This window comes from Microplitis demolitor, chromosome 7 (genome assembly GCF_026212275.2).
Source record: "Microplitis demolitor isolate Queensland-Clemson2020A chromosome 7, iyMicDemo2.1a, whole genome shotgun sequence".
NCBI classification, from domain to species: Eukaryota; Metazoa; Arthropoda; class Insecta; order Hymenoptera; family Braconidae; genus Microplitis; species Microplitis demolitor.
Window position 1 is genome coordinate 766,890 of NC_068551.1, and position 21,348 is coordinate 788,237.

The window sequence follows — 21,348 nt, forward strand, 5'->3', positions numbered from 1 at the left end:
TCGAAGTTGTTTTTATTTTTAGTTCTTACGTCGTAACATAGAAAGCAGTAATAATCAAATCCTCTAGTTTTTTAAATATTAAATTTAATATATGAGGGATTCCCAATAGTAAATAAATAGACGGGTAAGATTATTGATAAAATTTTATTCTAGATAAACGTATAAGACACTTTAATTAACAAACATATTTTATAAAGAACATTTTTATAATCATATTTTTTTAGATATTAGATGTGAAATCTAGTATCCGATCACTCCAGTAAATATAAATATACAAATACATGAGTGATCGGATACTGGGTCTCTTACTTTATAAAAGTATATAAAATATACAAACGTAATCTATAGTTGTTCTCCTTTTATTTCTACGAAATTAATTTTGAATAGAAAATTCTTAACTTTTATTTTTTCCGGACCTCACTATACTGCAGTAGCAAAATATTTATTTCAAAATTTTAATCTGCTTTCATTTCTGTTTGTTGAATAAAAAACTTTAACAAAACTTTTGAATTGTTCAATTCTTTTGCCGCATCAGCAAATGATAAACGAGTTTTGTTAAGATTAATATACAATAATGCTTTTTCATTTAACTTAGGTACATCGAAATTATCAGTTTCGATCAGAATTTTAATAACATTTTTGACACTTAAACTTTTTATCAGTTTGTATTCACAATAGATTTTCAACTTTTCAATTTGATACATTTGCGCACATGTTAATACTTTAAGAAGAACTTCAGAATCATTTTCTGCTTCAATCTGGCCAGTATACATGAATTTAAGGACTTCTTTGATAGTATCAATATCAAATCCATCAAAACAAATACAATTCTCTTTAGCTTCTCTCATATCTGTATTGAGCATTCTCTCAAAAACAGAGCTGTGTGAAGCAAGTATGAGTTTATGAGCTGGTAATTGATCTTTATTATCTTTAATTTTAATAACTACATCGCTCAATAACGATGAAAGTAAGTAGTTATCCACGCGGTGGACTGAACTTGAGGATAATGTCGATTCATCAATTTCATCAAAATCTATTCTATCCATCAATATTTCACAAGTAATATTATTAATGGGATTACTGAAATGACTAAAGAATTCGACAACATTGTGATTTTCCCAATTCTTGATTGTCCGAGTTTCAGTTTCATTTAAAAACTTCATGGTTACATTAGTTGTAGTAGGATTAAAAAGTCCATTTTTTTTCAAATGAATCTTTTGTCTGCTTGATTCCATGACTTGATAGTGTATTGAAAAAAAAATTTTATCATAATTCGGCAGAGTGAAAAACTTTGATGACATCCATTCGTTCTTACTCCGAGGACTTGGGATTTCCCAAGTATAATTTATTTGGAAACCTTGAGTCATTCTAATTTCTATAAGATTATTTTTCAATGCTTAGATACTTTTCACTGTATTTTATAATTAACAAATATTTAACCTCAAAATCAACTTTTTTATACGTAAAATTAAGATTTCTCCTGGAAAAATTTTTTCAATTTAGTTTTTATAATATGTAATTAATTATTGAAAACTATACTCACTCAAACATATGATTTTACTTTTTTGATAATCGTATAAATAATATTAACGATTATAAATTATTATTATTATTATTAATAAATATTTAATAACTGATCTGCTTGTATATAAATCAAGTTTTTTTCTATAGCATATATCTATAAAGTATGAACACATATGCGAAGTAAAACTAAAAAACAATATATATACATGTACGTGCAGACTTAAATTATAGCTGACTTCCGACTGGAAAAATAATCTTGTAGTGGTGGTGGGAGATTTTAAGAATCCAGCACCATTGAATTCTATTACAACAGCAGTACGTAAGTGATACGGGGCCGAATAGCAACGAGTCAAAAAGGAGATGAAAACAAAATTTCAATTTTACGCTACCATCTATCTTATAGAATCAATATAAATAAATAACATCTAATTTACTTAAGAATTCAATTATAATTGGATTAAGTCTTATATGGATTTTTCCATTTTACAATTTTCTATTACGAGTACAATTATTTTTACATGATCATCCGCAGAACATTAAAATATAAAAATTACATTAAATAAATATTTAGTATCGTTTATATACAAAAAATAACAACATCTTATTTTATAAAAAGACTTTTCTCAATTTTTCATTCCTGCTTGACGATTGAAAAAATCCCACAATACTTGTGAATTATGCACTTGTTCAATTGCTTCAGCAAATGGTATATTGGCTTTATTTTTTGATATAAATTCCAGTGCGCTGTTTTTCAGATAAAATACATCGTAATTATCAACACCCACCAATATTTTAATGATATTGTCAACGCTTAAGCATTCCGTTAATTCGAATTCGCAAAAATTCTTCAATTTATCTACTTGGAACATGTGAGCAAACGACAACAATTTCAAAAGTAGATCGCCGTCATCAATCGGTTCCACTGCGCCCGAATACATAAATCTCAAAGCTTCTTTTACGGTATCAACATCAAAGCCCTGGATATTGATACGATTTGTGCGTCTTTCTATCGTATCTGCATGGAACATCACCGCAAAAACCGGACTGTGGTAAGCGAGTACAAATTTATGGGCAAGAAGTTCTTCACTGCCGACTTTTACAATAATATCACATAATTCGGACGAGAATAAATTATTATCCAAACCAGGCATAAATAAAGTCAGCTCTTGCTCATTTTTCTCGAATAACTTTTCAAGTCTCACAACACAAGTAATCGAAGCAGGTAAAAAATTGAGTACTTGGGATACAACCGAACCTTTGAATTCTTCCCAATCAATCATGGTGATAATTTTACATTCATCGAAAATAAATGCAACGTACAATTTACCTTTAAGAGCTCCTGTTTTTTCAAATTTTGCACAAAACACATCATGATTTATCCCCTCCGAGTGTCTAACGAAGCCCATGCGAAATTCAACTTCATTATTGGGAAACTTAAAATAGTCCGAGTTGATACAACATCCAATTGGACCCTCGGGTATTGATGACAGCTCCCACTTATGCTGAATTTCATCATATTCATAATTTTCTCCACTATTCATTTTTTATTCTGATACAACAAAAACTTCCACGTGTGCAATGGGAGATTAATAAGTAAATCTTTTATATTTATATTTTGAACTATGGTTAACTAGACTTTTGTGTTGACGAGACTTTAATTTTGAAGATCACTGATCTCAATACACAGTTGAAAATTTTGTATTTGAAAATCTTGTGAATAAAAATTAAATGGTTATATATTTTGAGTTGAATGTGTAGTCTGATCTCCCCATATATATACTGGCTTCCAAATGTGATTCCAAGTAGATTTGCTCTGTTACTAAAAAAAACTAGTATTATTATTATTAAACTCCAAAATTTGAATCCCCAAGATTTGAATTTTGTTTTATTTAATTAAGAGTTCTGCAATTATAAATAATGTTAATACTTACGGTATTAATTGTATAATTATCAATTATATAGTGTAAAAAGTAATATTAGCGTCGCAATTTGTGCTGGCGTCTAAATAAATGCTATCCACGATAAGTAGACGAGAGTTCTTATTTTTACTTTCAACTCGTTAATAATTATTGTAGAGGGAGACCAATTGATCAGTTAACGAACTAATTATATGTACTGCAAATTATTAATGTATACTTTGTACTGTATTTGTTATCACGTGTGTTGTCATATGTCTAGAATTAATAAAGTATTGAGTTGCACACTGAGTTTAGAAATGGCCGGAGTGGACTAACAAAATTTTGAAAATATAAATGCGCACGCGCAATAGAGCGTTTTTAGTTACAAAATTGGACACGCACGCGCTGATATTTTTGAAATTGGGACTTAACATCTCAAATCTTGATAGCGAAAAAAATAAATCAGTCAGACATTATATTCAAAGAAAATTATTTATTATAAATATAAAAATATGTATTCATATCAATAACACGACATATAAATAACATCTAAGTGTAATCGATCAGTAATCAAAAGATAAATATTTTTAGACTACAGATTTAATACTTTATCAATAATAACTAGTACGCAATAGCCTCAATCATCTCATTAACATCAAAGTACGAAAATTTATTTCCCGCCCTAAATTTAAATTATCAGTTGACACCTAAGCCTTAATTTCTTCCTGAGTAGTCGTTGTTTATAACCATTAATTAACAGTTATTGATACATATCTAAATCAATATTTGCCAAGTCTTCATCATCTTCATCTAGCATTAAGTCAGAGACATCAGTCGAAGCATTATAAGCATCTTTAGTTTCTTTATCATTCTCTTCAACTTTTTTATTACTTTCAGCTAAATTTTGAGAGCTGGCTACCGCAATAAAGTTGTCGAGTTTACTCTGTTTGGAAGTCGGGCTGCCGTTGATGATCTGCTTCGTAACGTCAGCATTGTCCAACGAAAAGTCCTGATTAAGTCCAGCTTTGGTGAGGAAATTGAGTTTAGTACGTAGCAACGGCCACAGATGATCATCAACAGTCTTTTCCGCAATCAGATATCTTATGATGACCGACTGGTTCTGACCTATCCGATGAATCCTGTCCTCCGCCTGGCACAGGATCCCCGGGTTCCAATAGAGCTCAGCGAAGATACACAAACTGGCAGCCGTCAGAGTGATCCCCGCGTTCGCCGCAGTGATGGAGAGAACAGCAACGCGGATGTTATCTCGTTCCTGGAACCTGTCGACCAGCGTCTTTCGATCCTCCGCCCTGGTGTTCCCGTCAATGCGGATAAATTTAACATTCATTCTAATCAGTAACTCCATAATAGCGTCCAGTATACTTTTATGATGCGCGAAAACAATAAATTTATCTTCTTTCTCCAAAACGCCTTCAAGATAATTACAAACAGCTTTTATTCGCTGGGAACTTGATTCATTGAAACATTGTATTATCGTAGTATGATTATTTCCTTTGTTCTGCGAACATTTTTTGTAAGCTTCTTTCATTTCTTCAGTTCCTTCATCAATTAAATTTGGATCCAACATAATTATTTGCCTAAGAATGAAAAAAAAAATTAATGAAAGTATATGTTACTATCACTTAAATTATAAAAAATAATTATTCACCTAAATTTTGAAGGTAATTGTGAAAGTACATCAACTTTAAGTCGTCTAATGAGACACGTTGACTTTAATAGTAATTGTAATTCAGTAGTATTTGATGAACCTTTATAATTCCAACCAAACTTTGTTTGTTCTGCGTTGCAATAACGCACACCATAATTATGCGCGCTAAAAAAATAAATAATAAATCAAATTTTGAAGTCAAATTAATTATCATTCAACTGAGCTGCTAAGTAACTTACGTTAAAAAATTTGGAATAATTAGAGTTATTTGAGAATATAATTCAATGGGACGTGACAGAGCTGGTGTACCAGTTAACAAAATAATATGTTTTGACTTATCGACTATTTTTTTAACAGCTTCTGTTTTTTTCGCTGATAAAGTCTTCAGTGTATGCGATTCATCCTGAGAAAATAAAATTAATTTTAATTAATCATCAAAATTGTCTAATTATTAATCAAAAAATAAAAATATTCTTACCAAAATTATTGTACCGAAGGCCGTATTAGCAATGGAATCTTTATTCTTCATCAACAAATCATAAGAAATAATTGTTATTTTACTATCACTTATATAAGATTGCTTGCGGGAAAAAATAACTATATCAAAGACAGGTACTGATGGCAGAAATTCAAGGATACTTTGGAACCACTGATGCCTGGAAAATAAAAATAAATTAATCAACTGCCGTAATAATTAAAATTAAAAATTCTTACGTGACCGACGAAGGTGCAACGATCAGCAGTGGCCAGTCTGCTTTGTAGTAATGAGCAATACCTAGAGCTTGGATAGTTTTACCCAGACCCATATCATCAGCGATCATACAGCGACCGTCTTTTTTTATACCAAAGCAAACTCCTTCGCGTTGGAAAGGCATCAGCGTTTCCATCAACTTGGGATCAATACGCGACAGGTCTGGTTCAGTGATTTCAGGTTTTATGCTTGCGTTGTTCTTGAATACCCGGTAGACATACTGAGGTAATCCCGCTAGTTGTACCTGGGGCGCACTGTCTTTAAGACCCTTCAGAAAGTCATTGTACTCAGTGATGTCAAAACTCCATAGCTTGCGCTGCTGGTCGTACACCCGGGTCTTGAATGTCTTGCAGTACTCGATAAACTGCGGGCAGTATTTTATATCGACTTCAAAACGTGTCAAACTGATCATTGATATCGTCCCCTTTATCTGCTGGTTATTAAAAAATTTGTTGGGGTCTATTGGAGATACTTTTGTTGGAGATGCTGTGCTATGATTTATTGTATTTATACTGTTGTTGTTTATTTGTTTTATCAGCTTCGACGGAGGTGCTGACAGTGGGTACGAATTATTTTTACGTTTAAGGTCTTGGTTTTCGTAACTTTTGTTCAGAAAATTGTTAGACTTGTTCTGATTTGTTGACAGTGATGATGTCGATCTATTTAATCCAACCCCAAATGATGTCAATGTTGGCTGAGATTTTGATGTCGATGCTATGAAATTTTTGGTAACATAATTGGTGATTTTTTTATTTTGTCCAGGTGCTGGTGGTGACGTTGCTTTTGACAGAGATTGCATGCGTGCATTACGACGTTCTATTGCTTGACGTCGTTTTTCTTCGATTTCTTGTAACGAACAGGTCATTTTTCTGTAATGATCAATTTATTATATTTAAATTAAAATAAGTAAATAAATAGAATGTAAAAAAATTAATTTTTTAGGTTTACTGCGCAGTGTCAAAATAAAATTAATAAAATTGTTACCTCAGCGGTAAAAAATTGACGTATAAAAATACTGATAATTTGAATTTATTTGTTGACTTAATTAAATATTATTGTAATTATCCATAAATAATAAATAATTTAATTTATTTTATTATTCATATTTTTGTTGGGTGACAATGCAATGGCTGATACTCAGCGAAAATTATCTCCAACGGTTTTATCGTTTGTTTTGATTTTACTTGCAAACTAACCTAGAAAAATAATTCAAAATAACAATGACGTCACGAGACAAAAAAATAATATGAAAATTTTATCTCGGTACTTAATTTATTTTAATTAATAAATTTTACTGTAAGATTAACTTATTATTGAAACATAAATTTTAAATAAAACTGTGATTATAATTCTAAAAAGTTTATTGTTTTGTTTATACTATCAAGTACTCAACTAATTACTTTATCAATCCGTCAACGCATCTATTTATCAGTAAGTCAAATAAATGATTAAATATATCAGTAAATTATCTGTCAGTACATTTTTTAAATTTATTTATTTGTTTATCTATTTTTAGGTTTTGAATTTCCCGGCATAAATAATTTATAAGTTATAAGTAAAAATGTCCGTATCTAGTGCGAGTGCTTCAGAAAGTCAAATCGTTGGTATGTTAAAAAAGTTTTTAATTCATTAATTAATTATTATAATTAATTTTTTTAATTCTTCCAGGTGATGATCATGAATTTGTTGTGCCACAAAAATGTATCAAAAAACCAGAGGATATGGCAGTATGGGAAAAGTCTGAAGCGTATTGTGTACTTATTTATTTCAAATTAATTAATTTAATTTAAAATTGCGTGATTAATAATTAAATTATTTTTAGGAATACTTGGGATTTATACTGGCACTGAATGAAGCGACAAAAGGAAAATCGTTGGATGCTGAGTGTCCTCAAGGAGAGCAAGTCAAAAAAACAGTAACAATGCTGGATAAATTTGACCAGTGGTTGACAGAAATACCACCGACTGAACAGCCTCAAAGATTTGGTAATAAATCATTTCGCGAGTGGTACAAAAGGCTAGAAGAGGTAATTAAATTTATTATTGGACCCAGGAGCTGGTTATTGAATAAAATTTAATTTTATTTAGTTGGGAGAGGAAGAGCTAAAAAAAGTGCTACCAGATAATTTACATCGCGCATCGCCAGAATTATTCAAATATTTATGCGAAGGGTTCGGTAACCCAACGCGCATTGACTATGGTACTGGTCATGAAATGTCATTTATTATGTTTTTATGCTGTATGTTTAAAATAGGAGCTTATAAATCCGATGACAAAGTCGCTGTTGTTAAATTATTTAACCGGTAAAAATATATTTTATTGTAAAAGTCGACTATAATTTATTAACTGTAATTATAATTAATTATTTTAGATATTTAGAATTAGTGCGACGTCTTCAATTAGTCTATCGCATGGAGCCGGCTGGTAGTCATGGGGTTTGGAGTCTAGATGACTATCAATTCGTTCCATTTATATGGGGAAGTTCACAATTAGTTGGTAATTTTATTTAAAGCAAATTAATTTAATAATTTAAATAAATTACTGTGTTAATTTTTATTGCTATTGGTATTTCTAAGGACATCCACGTATTGAACCCAGACACTTTGTAGATCCCGGAATAATGGAGACGTTTAAACGCCAGTATATGTTTTTGGGATGTATTGAATTTATTTCGAAAGTAATTACTCCAGCTTTTAAATTTAGTAGACTAATTTTAGTTAATTATTTAAACAATTTAATGGCACTTGTAATTTTTAGGTGAAGATCGGGCCATTTGCCGAGCACTCAAACCAGCTTTGGAACGTCAGCGCCGTGAACTCCTGGTCAAAAGTAAACGCCGGGTTGATACGAATGTACAAAGCGGAAGTACTCGCTAAGTTTCCAGTTATCCAGCATGTACTTTTCGGGTCATTGTTGTCATTGAAACCAGCACCTCCTGGTCCCACAGCGGCCTCCAGAAACCCAAAGTTTCCAGCTCCGAAGCCGCCTATCGCTACTCCGCGACAATAATTCTTTATTATTTCAGCTGGTTAATTTAAATTTATTCTACCATCACAATGTACTATAATTACAAGCAATAATTAATAAATAATTTACATGCAAATCCATTTATTAAATTTATGGAAATTCATAATTAATCAAACATTTTAAATTGTAGATTAGTCGCTGTCGCTTCTGTTCTAAGAGGTCAATGTGCTCTTTTTTTTTTATTCTCAAAAAGTTCAAGATATTGAACCTGCCCCCTAGTGTAAAAAACTTGAATTACATTTGTTTTGATTTAGTATTTTTGTTTACCAGTAACTAGCCTAGCAATTTATTTAAATAATTATTTATATTTCATTTATTAATTTAATTAACAATGAGTTGTAAATTACCATTATTATTATTGAATATTTTATTGTCAATTTCAAATATTTATTGTGGAATTGATGTAGATATCAATGGATATATCGCATATTGTCCTTGCATGGGTAAATATTTAATTAAAAACTTATCTATCGCTTTTTAATCAATTAATTATGTAATTAATAATATTTTTTGCAGGCCGGTTCGGTAATCAAGCAGATCATTTTCTAGGAGCTCTAGGTTTTGCTAAAGCAATAAATCGCACGTTAATTTTACCACCATGGGTCGAATATCGCACTGGAGAAATTGGATCCGTAAGTACAAAATTATTAAATTAATTTAATTAACACTTATTAATTTAAAAAAATATTATTTACAGAAGCAAATACCTTTTGATACCTACTTTAATGTGACGGAAGTTAAAAAGTGTCACAAAGTTATTTTAATGGAGGAATTCATGAGAGAATTGGCGCCGATTATCTGGCCGGCATCTGAAAGAATTTGTAAGTTAATTAATTAATTAATTAGTTAATTGATTCGTTTAATTAATCAATTTTTTATCACAGCATTTTGTTATTCGTCACGCGGCACCACGGATTCATGCAACGCCAAAGAAGGGAATCCCTTCGGGCCATTTTGGGACAACTTCAAAGTTGATTTTGTTAAATCGGAATTTTATGGACCCTTTCATTATGACGTTTATCATACCGACATTGCGAGCAAGTGGAAAAATAAATATCCAGCGGTGTCCTGGCCAGTGTTGGCATTTACCGGAGCGCCAGCAAGTTTTCCAGTTCAATTAGAAAATAAAAGTCTTCAGAAATGTGTCGTGTGGAATGATGACATGTTGAGTAGAGCAAAAAGTTTTATAAAAACGTCATTGCCACCTGGTGCATTTGTAGGAATCCACCTGCGCAATGGAATTGACTGGGTAATTAATTAATTTATTTAATAAATTCTTGAATAAATGAATGAATTGATTAAGCGGTTGCTGATTTACTGCAGGTACGCGCTTGTGAGTTCATAACCAGCTCTCCGAACCTATTTGCCGCGGCCCAGTGTCTTGGATACCGGAATGAACGCGGCAAAGCCACTGACTCCATGTGCTTGCCGACACTGGACATAATTCTCCGACACTTGAAACGCGTAATACGTAATGGGAAAGACATAAAAAGTGTTTTTGTAGCCTCGGACAGCAATTATATGATTGAAGACTTGACGAATGCGCTGTCGAGGATGAACATCACTGTCCATAGACAACCTGAACCGGCTTCTCCGCATCTAGATCTGGCTATTCTAGGACGATCAAATTATTTTATTGGCAACTGTATTTCCTCATTCACGGCTTTCGTCGCTCGTGAACGGGACGTCAAAGGATATCCGACTTTCTTCTGGGGATTTCCTCCAGAGCGACCTGCTACCACTACTCCACGGATAGAGTTATAATTTATTTAGTTTAATTTTAGACTTTTTTATGACTTGTGTAATTATTTATTTTTTTCTTTTTTTTTTACTCAATAAAATGGATTTTTTTTAATGAAAAATTTTTGCTCAGTTGATGAAGTATAAAATATTCGCGCTAATTTTTTATAGACCGGTCTTTAAAGATAATCATCAGGTGTAAGTACATGTGGTCATTTATTGTTCAGAAATTAAACTTCGGGTATCATCGGCTTCCACTTCCACCTATGGGTAAGATCATTCGGGTCCAGGATCCGAAGTTGGTGCACTAGCTAGAATGTAAATTTTATATAGTGCGTCGTTCTTTTCTATACTTGGTGTCACGTCGAAAGCATCGGAACTGTCCCACTGCCGGTAAAAGGGTAATAACAAAATTTTCGATATTAATATAATTGCCCATGCCGTCTTATTTTATGCTGTAAGATGGATTCAGTTTTTTAACTGAAAAATAGATTACAGGATTCTCGTAGTAAAAAAAAATATATCATTTTTTAATTATCAAAAATTATTCAAAAATTGTTTCAATTAATATTTATAAAAATAGTTTTTTTTCTAAAATTTATTGAGCGTCATATCAGTTTTTTAAACTGGACGCCGTATTCATGAAGAGTGGAAGTATTTATAAAATATAAAGCAAGAGTAAGAGAGACAGCAATTACGAATATGAGAGAAAGTAGAAACTGAAAAAAGCCAACTGTAATGCAGACGGGACAGACTGAACACGAAATTTGGGCGTGGCCTCGCATGTCGATACGCTGATTACTATAAAATACCCCAGGTTGACTAGAAATAAATTACTAAAGCAGGACAATATGCAAATTTTTATTTTTCAGAAAGCGAGTAACGATATTTTGAAAAACTACTAAAAATGATTCCGAATATAAAACCACCTTCGAACTTAATTTGCTTGCATAAAGCCGCTGCCCAAAATAATTACAAGGCTGTCAAAAATCTGATCGATCTAGGAGCAGATGTCAACGCAATTTGTCATTATCCTCCGCAAAAATTCAATTACAACGCAAACTGCACTGCCTTGCATGTCGCAATCGCTAACGGAAGCAAAAGAATAGTCCAATTGCTGATTAACAATAACGCGAATGTTAATATCGAGGCCAATTGCGAAGATGAAGATTGTAAATATTCAGGAACCAAAGAATATTTCAATCGCACGCCGTTACTTATCGCCATCGATCAAGGAAACAGGGAAATTGTTGAATTGCTGATCAGAAATCACGCGGATATTAATTTTATCACCACTGCAGGAGAATCCGCGTTTGGCCTGGCTCTGAAAAACGACAACAATGAACTGATTCAATTATTATTAGATGCCGGAGTAGATATTAATTTGCATTCAAACAATGTAACTTCTTTACACTGGGCAGTCGCCAGGAACAATTATCCTATTGCTGAGTATCTGATTAATAAAGGAGCTGATGTTAATACCGTATGCCATTACCCGCCGAGGGAGTGTTTCAATACATGCTGCTCGGCATTGCACGTCGCGGTTAAAAACAAAAACAAAGATATGATTGAATTGTTGCTGAAAAATAATGCGGATGTTAATATCAAAGCTAATTGCGATGAAACTACTCCCTGTCATTTTCCTGTAAGAGATTACTTCAATCGCACGCCATTACACATCGCCGTTGACAAAGAAGACAAAGAAGTAGTGAAGCTGTTGATAAAAAATAAGGCTGATGTCAATATCAGCACTAGAACTGGGGAAACTGCTCTCGGTATTGCTGTGAAGAAGAATAATTTTGCTCTGGTAAAATTGTTACTGAATGCTGACGCTGAGATTAATTCGTCCAATGAGTCGCCGTTACATTTAGCTATCAAGCGACGGCATTATAAAATGGCGGAGTATCTTCTCAACCGCGGTGCTGATTTTAATATCAGAGACTCAGGCGGTGCAGTAATTAATTTACAATGTGCTGATGAAGATTTTAAAGTTGTCATCAAGCGGCATATCGTTAAACTGGAGGCTGCTAATTTGTATGCTGGTTCATATTTATGTGAAATTGGAGATGGGTTTGATTGGTTGTATAGAGAATGTTATCATGAGATTAAATTAATGAGGAAAACTTGTATCGGTAAAAGTAATTTAACTTTTTATAATTTGCTGACTATGTGCCAACATAAATTAGCTCTGCGACTGAAACACGTTGATGTAAATTATGCGGGTTCAGTTCTTAAGGGAACAGCGAGATCGAAGTTCCCATTGTATGGGGAAATGGTCAGGCACAATTTTACCAAAGCGATACAGAGGAAAAAATTATTAAATAAATGCAATGATATAATAATTGATATTTTTTGTACCACGCTTCCAAATACATTTATAAGGAAAATTTTTAATTATTTATCTAATGAAGATCTTAAAATTTTAAGTTAATTTTGTATTTTTTAAAAATTAAACTGTAGTTTTATAATTGAATAAAATTTTATTAAAAAAAAAAAAAAAAAATATTTTTCATTTTTTTTTTATTTAAAAAAAAAAATATCTAATTTTTAAATTTAATTTTCGCGCGGTTTTCTAACTTAATTGATGGTATTTGCAGTTTCTCTCTATTCTGTTTTATCCAAAAAACAAAAAGATTATTTTCAGTGAAAGTGTGGAAAGTAGAAGCAGGCAGAAATGTCCCCACCCTCCATAGGTGATTAGAGAAAAAAATTTAATTTGAATTAAACGCTCGGCTGGATCGTCTCGAAAGGTAACTTTTAAAATTAAAATAATAATAAATTATTTATTTATTTATTATTAATTATTAATTATTGCTAACTAATTATAAAAAAATTAAAATCGATAATTTAAACACGAAAATATTATCTTTGGCTTGTGATATTTTAAATTTATCGAAAAAAGTGGACACGTGTTCAGAAGTTAATGGTTAGGACTTTAATGACGTCAATGAAATTTGTTTAAAACCTCACAAATAACTAGCAATAAATATCTATTATTTAATAATGTTATTTTGACCTGTTGTGTTTACAGAAAAGTTTTCATTTATTTGAAAATTATCAGACTATTTGATAAACATGGAGGCAAAGGATAGTAAAATTGAGTATCCGCCAGCAGCAACACCCTTGCATTTGGCTGTTAGCGCAAATGACTACAAATTGGCTGAAAATTTAATAAAAGAAGGAGCTGATGTCAACGCAATGGGTCTTTATCCCTTGTGGGGACGTTCTGGTGTTTGTTGCTCGCCACTGCACATCGCGGCGGACAAGGGGTACAAATCATTAGTAGAATTACTGATCAAGCATAAGGCAAACGTGGATTACAGAACTACCACTGGAGAAACAGCTTTCTATGTAGCTATGGTTGATATTAATCATGAAATAGTTGATATTTTAGTAGACGCAGGCGCCAGCGTTAATATTCATGATGATGAATTATCTTCTGCACCTGATCTGCAACTTCCTAATGGTTTATTTTATCGCTCTATAAAAAAGAAATTTAGTCTTTGCAATTATTGTATGGCATTTTTTATGTTGATACTTATTACTTTATTTGTATATGTATTTATTTATATAATACCGCGCCGCGCCCTGTCTGAGAATATTGATAATGAAAAGAATAATAAACAGTGAAATCCAAATTCTTTTTAATCAGTATTTTTAACCAGGGTAATATAAATAATAAATTATTTTTATTTATCTTATAGTTAACTAGTTTGTACTTTTGTTTAAAACCTCTAAATGAATAATGTTGATCCCGCATTCCTTCAAAATTTACAAATATTTCGAAAATTTGTCTTTGAAAATAGGAACAAGTTGAAAAAAAGACGAAATGATTTTTAAAATAAAAAGTTTAAAGCTTTTAAGAAAAATTAAATGTTTGTTATAAATGTCAGTGAAGTTAGAGGACAGCTGGCGATTTATTTATTTTTATATTAACAAATGAAATGTTAATTGAAAATAGAATGAAGACATCCAGTGTCTACCATAGTTCCTCTTCCTCACTCGTTATTTTTGCAGTCTGCAGTTTTTCCATCTTTAAAAAATTTTATAACAAAATTTACTTCAAGCTCTACCTTATCGACAAACTTCCACTATTATTATTATAAAAAAAAAAAAATTCTTAAATTGTCATGGACGTGAGCAGTAAACGACAAACGACAGATCGATTGTTTAATGAAAGTGTCAGATTTTGTTATGACTCACAACTGATATAAAACGAAAACAAATAATTAAAATATATATTAGATTAGTTAGTCAATTAAAATAACAAATAATGCAGAGCGTAATTAATTCAGTAAAAGGAACAGCTCTTGGAGTTGCTGAATATCTAACCCCTGTTCTTAAGGTTAGTTGTTTATTTTATAATTAATTTATTTATTTATGAATCAATAATTAATAATTATTAATTTATTTTTTTAAAAGGAGAGTAAATTTCGTGAGACAGGCGTGTTAACTCCAGAAGAATTCGTGGCTGCTGGTGATCATTTGGTCCATCATTGTCCAACATGGCAATGGGCTACTGGTGATGAAGACAGAACTAAATCATATTTACCTAAAAAAAAACAATTTTTATTAACGCGTAATGTTCCATGTACTCGTAGATGTAAACAGGTATTTTAAAATTCAAGTTTCAAGTTATTTCGACAGCTATGTATTTTTTTTTTTTTTTTAATTGGAGTAGATTGAATACTGTGATGAACAAGAACGTATAATAGAAGCTGATGATCCAGAAGGTGGTTGGGTCGATACCCATCACTATGACGCCAGTGTTGGTGGGATTGATGAAAAAGTATCTGAAATGACCTTGGAAGATTCGACGCAGCAGCCTCCTGCTAATGATGATGATGACGATGATGAGGACGATGAAGAAGCTGCTGACATGGAAGCTTTCGAAGTCAGTGGAATGCTTGATGAAGAGGACAAGGTATTGGAGTATTCGGTTTATCAGGTTTTATACAATTACTTACTTACTTAGTTACTTAATTTTATTTAATTACGCAGTTTGCAGCTGAAACAAAGAAACCAGTAAAGGAAAAAAAAGATACCTTTCCTGAAGGAGAAATAATTCACACAAGGACTTACGATCTACATATAACTTATGATAAATATTATCAGACGCCGAGGTTGTGGCTTTTTGGGTACGACGAGAACCAGAAACCCCTGACTGTTGAGGAGATGTATGAAGATGTCAGTCAGGATCATGCCAAGAAAACTGTTACTATGGAGACTCATCCTCATTTACCTGGACCTCCGATGGCTTCTGTCCATCCCTGCAGGTATTAAATCGTTTTTTTATCCGAGACTTGGAACTTAATTGTAATCTACGCATTAAAATTCGACGCAATTAATAAAATATTTATTTTAATTATTCCTAGACACGCAGAAGTCATGAAAAAAATAATAGAAACAGTAATGGAAGGTGGTGGCGAGTTGGGTGTCCACATGTATCTCATAATATTCTTAAAGTTCGTTCAATCCGTGATCCCGACAATCGAGTACGATTACACGCAAAATTTTATGCTGTCCAGCTCAAGCTAAAAGTTTATATCTTATTGGCAGCTCCCATTGATTTCAAATAAAATAATAAAAGACAATTTAGCGGAAAGTTTTTACATGTTTGTACCGTAATGCATTTTGCAGCCAATCTCTTTAACAAAACTTATCAATTAAATTTAAATTGCGCTTATGCTTTCAAAATTAAATGTTGCCATCGAAGTTTTTAATTTCTTCGACACTCAAGGGCATTCTCAGACGCTCCCTCCTCTTTTTTCCCAGGGCAACGTACTTGAAATTTTACCAGGATATGGAATTTAAAAAAATTACTTACAGTTGACACCAATTAGGAGTTAAACGAAATTTTTTGATTGAATTTCAGCCTACAAAATTTGAAAATTCAAATTATAGAATTTTACTGGAATTTATTTTCTAAATTTCGTTTACTTCCCGATTGATGTGAACTGTAAGTAATTTTTTTTATAAATAATTGATAAAATTTCGATACGATTGACAGCTGAGTCATTGAATATTTTTTAAAAGTGGGGGATTGTCTGAGAATGCCCTTAATTAATTAATTAATTAATTAATAACACTTGAACACGCGCGAGCTAAAAATGAATTATTTAAAATATTTGACTAGTATTGGTGTTTGAATCACAGCTTTCGCGCTCAATGACCGCACACGTTGAAAGTTTTTTTTTTAAATATATTTATATATATATAAATATAACTGTGTAACAGCAATGAATTTAAACACATAAATGTAACTTATCAATGCAATTGTGTAGATTGAATAATAAACTTTTAAATTAATCATAAATTTATTGAATCTACTATGGCATGACTTTAAAAAATCTTAAATATTTACAAATTGTTAACTATTCTAACCATTCACTAATTAATATAATGACGGTACAATTAAATACTAGTAGCGCTTATTTTTTCTTTTTTTTAACAAAAACAAATCTTTAAAAGATATGGTCTAGCCGATGGAAACGTACTCGTCGACAGGATTAGCCAACACCGAGGCATAATACGAGTGAACGAGTCTCACTTTGTTGCCGTCTTCATTTATAAGTTCAAAGGCGGGCGCGGAGTCTGCTGGGTCGTCGATCTGATCAGCAGGATCATCCTCGAGGACTTTCACCAGAGCACTGTTGTCATCAAGAGCAATTGCTTGTTGGTTATCATCGGTAGCCATTGGCTGTTGCATATGAACTCCCAGTTGCTCAGCGAGTTCGTCAGCGACGACACCCGAGTGCACGCGGATAGTCTGCCCGTCGTTTAACTGACTGACGAACTCACCGCGAGCCAGCAGCTGTCTCGCGTCTTGTATCGACAGGGGAATGGGATTCCCAGCGCTGTCAGTTATCTGCAGCTGGAGATTCTGATCAGACAGATCAATCTCTACCTGCGCATCGTCAGGCTTACTGATAATCTGTTCCTCGACATTGAGCGTAGGGAGCACTTGAGCGTCAGCGGCCTCCTTGTCCTCGATCATGCCAAAGTGCAGCGTTCTCGATTGACTCGGGTCATTTGGATCCTGGTAAGACACATAAATAACTTGCGTACCCTCTTCAGATCCCTCGTCCGTGATGACTCGCTGGAGTTCAAGCGAATCATCAGCTTCCTGGCTCGGGAATATCTGCCACAATTCTCCAGGTCCCGCGCCAGCTACAACGCCAGTGGTTCCATCAGCTCCAGCGGGAGTTGCGATAACTCCAGACACCCCGGCTTTAATATCATTGATATTCATAATTTTATGCTCTCTATGAGTGCGTCTGTGTTTTGTCAGATTTGAACAATCAGCGAAACGTTTATCGCAAATATTACACTGGTAAGGTTTTTCGCCGGTATGTGTGCGCATGTGTTTTTTCAATGCCCATTGTTCAGTGAATGATTGGGGGCAATGTGTACACTGAAACGGACGATCATCGTTGTGCCTGCGTACATGAGTTTTCCAGGTATCTTTATGCAAATATGTTTTACCGCAGTACTCACACTTCCAGGGTCGCTCACCAGTGTGTCGTTTTTGGTGCAACTTGAACTGCGAGGACGTCGTAAATTTACGCGTGCATACCTCACACTCGTACGGCTTTACTCCAGTGTGTATACGCATGTGTTCCTGCAAATTACCATTCTGTGAAAAATCTTTGTGGCAAATATTACACCTGTAAGGTTTCTCTCCATTGTGCCAGCGGTAGTGCAAAGTCAAACTCGTTTTGTGAGCAAACTGACGATTGCACTGATTGCAGCGATACTTTTTCTCCCCGGTGTGCGTCGACTGATGATTTATCAAATTTGCTTTGGTTTTGAAACTCGCTTCACACAATTTGCAAACATACGGCCGTGCCTGCGAGTGGGTGAGCTGGTGCCGCTGGAGCAGTTGCTTGTGTTTGAAATTCTTACCGCATTTGTTGCAAACAAACTTACGGCCGTTATTGTGCTCAGCTTCTTTGTGATAGACCACCGAGCTAGGATGATTCAATACCTTGCCGCAGATATCACACACGCACGCTTTGTTCGTTTTTTTTTTTATGGTAATGTCGTGCGTCGAGACGTGGACTTTTAGGTTTTCTTCAGTCGCAAAAGTTTTTTCGCACACGTTGCACACGAACGGATTGTCCACATTATGAAATTCTTTTATGTGAGCTTCTAAAGTGTCCTGGGTTGTAAAGAGCTCTTCGCAGTCATCGCACACGTACTCTTTTATCTCGGAATTCTCTTTGAACTCATCATCGTCATCACCATCAACTTCATCATCATCATCACCAGTACCAGTACCATTAACATTACTATTATCATTGTCATTATAATTATCATTATCATTATCATCATTAACATTATCTCCATTAATATCTTCATTTAGAGTTTGTACTTTTGAATCCTGCTTATCATCTAGGGACTCCAGCGCATCAGTTGAGTCGTTGATGTCATTATCGTCAATCATATCCGTTAAATCCTGTAAGAATTCGACGTTGGTACAATTATTTTTAATAACTTTTTTACCAGAATGGCCTTCATTCTTTTGATGCAAAATAAAATTATCCAGTATCGTAAACTGTTTGTTGCACTTAAGACACTCGAATTTATCGTTCAAGTGACTGCTCTTGTGGATTATGTAGCGGTGACGCTGCTGGAATCCGCGACCGCAGGTATTGCAGACGTATTTAGCTTTTTTGTGGCGCGACTTCGGTCGCCCACGACCGCGGCCACGATTCATGATGATCAGCTCGCCGAGATCTTCGCCGTCTTGGGACTCCAGGTGTCCTATCACCTCTTCGTTGCCGTCTGGAAGCGGCATGTGCTTGTCTCCTTTGTCATCTAGCTCACGTTCCCCGGTGTCGTCTTCGTCATCAATGACTCCTTCTTCCTTAAACATTCTCTCCAACTCTTTTCCTCGAACTACTTCAGAGAAACGTTTAGGAATCTTGCGCTTGCGTCTCCGTCGACCGTCACCGTCCAATTCATCATCGTCATCCTGTTTGTCTTCGTCTTCTTGACTCGTTTCCAAAACTTCCTCGTCTTTTAAATCTTCCGTGTGGTTTTTCGGCGGGCGACCGCGCTTTCGTCGCGGTTTTTCTAAACCTTCCATTTGTAAACTCATATCATGCTCCGCTGCATACATTGAGCCGTCCGGTAATACTATTTTTAAATAAAATAATTAATAACAAATAACAGTCTTCAAAAAACAAAGAAAAATAAGCAGGACAAGTAATTTTAAACGTACTATTGATGATAATTTGCTGCCCATAATTTTCATCATTTTTTTGTTCGTAGTTAACCAGCTCCATCGTATCAGGATTCAATTGCTCCAACTGATTATCACCCTGACTCATTTTCAATCTATCATTTTTTTTTAATAATTCATTTTCTTGTTTCAATAAATCTCGTAATTTTTTTTGCCCTTCAACCAATAAATCAAAAAACTGCATCGTGGATTCCAGTTGTATGTTACAACCTGGACAAATGGTCGTTGGTAATTTTCCATCGTTTCTTACCTTAAAAAAAAAAAAAAAAACAAATAAAATTATTACAAATAAATAAAAATACTTAAACTAGGATATTTTTTTCAATTAAAAATCCAAGGGCTCCGTCAAAAATGACCGTGACAAAAATTCCATAATAAATAATTATATTTACTTTGTAATCCTTAAAGTCCTGCAGGGTCTTGGGTATTTAAATTAATCGCACGTAAAATTTAAATGAATAATTATAAAAGAATTGAAATGAAACTTAATCGTTAAGGAAAATTTTTAAAAGTCATAGCAGATAATTAATAGGAAGTGAATGACGATGATGACTTTTATTTAAAAAAATATCTGAGGACTGAATGAGAGGATATTTATCCTGTAACAAATAAATGTTTGTTCTATAAAATCTAAAGAGTTAATAAATTTTGATTCATGTAGTAAATGTGCAACGAAAATCAGTGTAGATACTGTAGACAGTCATCATATTAAATTATATTAGTAAAAACGTAGGAAGTCAAATTAGATCCTGAATTTTTTTTGTTCTCCATGCAGTTATTGTTGACACAGTAGTCAGTATAACAGTCATGCCGTTTACTTGAAATGAGTGTAATAAACATACCTTCAAAGGTAAATAACGGTTGATAAGTGAGCTCAAATCAGGATATTCGCTATTGTCTGTGAACAAATTAACTCCATTGGTATTATTTTCAGCACACAAACGACAAATCGTCGAATCATACAGTAATATATCGTCCATTATGTTTTAATTGCTATGAAATCATGTAAATAAATTTTTAATTTCAGCGACTGACCCAGCACTAGATTTATACATACGGGTTAATATTATTTATGATTCAGTGGGTCTTGATTTAATTATTTGTACTGATTTGTCTAATAAACCACATGTTTAAATAAATGTTAATGGTTTATTTTTGTTGGTTATACCACACCCACGGTTTTTCAATTTTTTTGTTGGTAGTTCAAGTTATTAAGCTACTGATTTAATTTTGGCGCAATAGTTATTTATTAGTTTAATAATTATTTTACTTAATTTATGATTTTAAATAGTCTACTGAGTAATTAGATTTTTTATGCCTTATTTCTATGTACTTAATTTTTTTTTTTATTCTTAAATAATTTACGAATAGTTGAGCGCCATTTTGTTGCGCATTTTAAATGTTGCGCATGCGTCAAAATTTTTTGCGGGAAAATTTAAAAAATTTTACTGTACGTAATTTTTAGTGTGAATGAAGCAGACATGACAGTTTGT

General features: G+C 33.2%; 9 protein-coding genes across 12 annotated transcripts; 5 read left to right on the top strand and 4 right to left on the bottom strand.

The window, feature by feature from the left end:
* Positions 1 to 182: 182 nt before the first annotated feature.
* LOC103575455 (BTB and MATH domain-containing protein 42) lies at positions 183 to 3,741 on the bottom strand. 3 transcript variants are annotated; one of them, XM_008555248.2, is made up of 3 exons: positions 3,456 to 3,741; positions 1,562 to 3,343; positions 183 to 1,480 (listed from the first exon to the last, which is right to left on the bottom strand). In XM_008555248.2, the coding sequence occupies exon 2, from the start codon at positions 3,063 to 3,065 to the stop codon at positions 2,148 to 2,150; it is 918 nt and encodes a 305-aa protein (XP_008553470.1). In that variant the 5' UTR covers positions 3,066 to 3,343; positions 3,456 to 3,741; the 3' UTR covers positions 183 to 1,480; positions 1,562 to 2,147. The 3 variants fall into 3 exon arrangements, with proteins under 3 accessions (XP_008553470.1, XP_053596494.1, XP_008553471.1); XM_053740519.1 differs by having other exon boundaries at positions 1,544 to 3,343; XM_008555249.2 differs by having other exon boundaries at positions 1,544 to 3,353.
* LOC103575454 (TD and POZ domain-containing protein 2) lies at positions 456 to 1,163 on the bottom strand. Its single transcript, XM_053740423.1, has one exon. The coding sequence runs from the start codon at positions 1,161 to 1,163 to the stop codon at positions 456 to 458; it is 708 nt and encodes a 235-aa protein (XP_053596398.1).
* Positions 3,742 to 3,929: 188 nt separating the features above from the next.
* Positions 3,930 to 6,916, bottom strand: LOC103575456 (SWI/SNF-related matrix-associated actin-dependent regulator of chromatin subfamily A-like protein 1). The gene is made up of 6 exons (XM_008555250.3): positions 6,827 to 6,916; positions 5,806 to 6,711; positions 5,570 to 5,747; positions 5,331 to 5,494; positions 5,092 to 5,256; positions 3,930 to 5,020 (listed from the first exon to the last, which is right to left on the bottom strand). Exons 2-6 carry the CDS (start codon positions 6,705 to 6,707, stop codon positions 4,183 to 4,185), a joined length of 2,247 nt encoding a protein of 748 aa, XP_008553472.1. The 5' UTR covers positions 6,708 to 6,711; positions 6,827 to 6,916; the 3' UTR covers positions 3,930 to 4,182.
* Positions 6,917 to 7,185: 269 nt separating this feature from the next.
* LOC103575457 (serine/threonine-protein phosphatase 2A activator) lies at positions 7,186 to 8,934 on the top strand. The gene is made up of 8 exons (XM_008555252.2): positions 7,186 to 7,273; positions 7,359 to 7,446; positions 7,511 to 7,596; positions 7,665 to 7,868; positions 7,930 to 8,144; positions 8,213 to 8,337; positions 8,418 to 8,518; positions 8,599 to 8,934. Exons 2-8 carry the CDS (start codon positions 7,404 to 7,406, stop codon positions 8,848 to 8,850), a joined length of 1,026 nt encoding a protein of 341 aa, XP_008553474.1. The 5' UTR covers positions 7,186 to 7,273; positions 7,359 to 7,403; the 3' UTR covers positions 8,851 to 8,934.
* A 162-nt stretch (positions 8,935 to 9,096) lies between these two features.
* On the top strand, positions 9,097 to 10,690 carry LOC103575458 (GDP-fucose protein O-fucosyltransferase 1). Its single transcript, XM_008555253.1, has 5 exons — positions 9,097 to 9,311; positions 9,385 to 9,500; positions 9,566 to 9,689; positions 9,753 to 10,117; positions 10,192 to 10,690. The coding sequence occupies exons 1-5, from the start codon at positions 9,200 to 9,202 to the stop codon at positions 10,630 to 10,632; spliced, it is 1,158 nt and encodes a 385-aa protein (XP_008553475.1). The 5' UTR covers positions 9,097 to 9,199; the 3' UTR covers positions 10,633 to 10,690.
* A 928-nt stretch (positions 10,691 to 11,618) lies between these two features.
* Positions 11,619 to 13,678, top strand: LOC103575497 (putative ankyrin repeat protein RF_0381). The gene is made up of 3 exons (XM_053740426.1): positions 11,619 to 11,705; positions 11,759 to 12,883; positions 13,640 to 13,678. Exons 1-3 carry the CDS (start codon positions 11,619 to 11,621, stop codon positions 13,676 to 13,678), a joined length of 1,251 nt encoding a protein of 416 aa, XP_053596401.1.
* On the top strand, positions 13,269 to 14,267 carry LOC128667268 (poly [ADP-ribose] polymerase tankyrase-1-like). The gene is made up of 2 exons (XM_053740686.1): positions 13,269 to 13,358; positions 13,640 to 14,267. The coding sequence occupies exon 2, from the start codon at positions 13,684 to 13,686 to the stop codon at positions 14,236 to 14,238; it is 555 nt and encodes a 184-aa protein (XP_053596661.1). The 5' UTR covers positions 13,269 to 13,358; positions 13,640 to 13,683; the 3' UTR covers positions 14,239 to 14,267.
* Positions 14,268 to 14,743: 476 nt separating this feature from the next.
* On the top strand, positions 14,744 to 16,852 carry LOC103575459 (ubiquitin-like-conjugating enzyme ATG3). The gene is made up of 5 exons (XM_008555254.2): positions 14,744 to 14,953; positions 15,031 to 15,219; positions 15,290 to 15,532; positions 15,610 to 15,884; positions 15,984 to 16,852. The coding sequence occupies exons 1-5, from the start codon at positions 14,882 to 14,884 to the stop codon at positions 16,144 to 16,146; spliced, it is 942 nt and encodes a 313-aa protein (XP_008553476.1). The 5' UTR covers positions 14,744 to 14,881; the 3' UTR covers positions 16,147 to 16,852.
* Positions 16,853 to 16,940: 88 nt separating this feature from the next.
* LOC103575461 (zinc finger protein 271) lies at positions 16,941 to 21,210 on the bottom strand. 2 transcript variants are annotated; one of them, XM_053740642.1, is made up of 4 exons: positions 20,698 to 20,786; positions 20,248 to 20,454; positions 19,835 to 20,105; positions 16,941 to 19,749 (listed from the first exon to the last, which is right to left on the bottom strand). In XM_053740642.1, exons 3-4 carry the CDS (start codon positions 20,037 to 20,039, stop codon positions 17,087 to 17,089), a joined length of 2,868 nt encoding a protein of 955 aa, XP_053596617.1. In that variant the 5' UTR covers positions 20,040 to 20,105; positions 20,248 to 20,454; positions 20,698 to 20,786; the 3' UTR covers positions 16,941 to 17,086. The 2 variants fall into 2 exon arrangements, with proteins under 2 accessions (XP_053596617.1, XP_008553477.1); XM_008555255.3 differs by lacking the exon at positions 20,248 to 20,454 and having other exon boundaries at positions 16,943 to 19,749; positions 20,698 to 21,210.
* Positions 21,211 to 21,348: the final 138 nt, after the last annotated feature.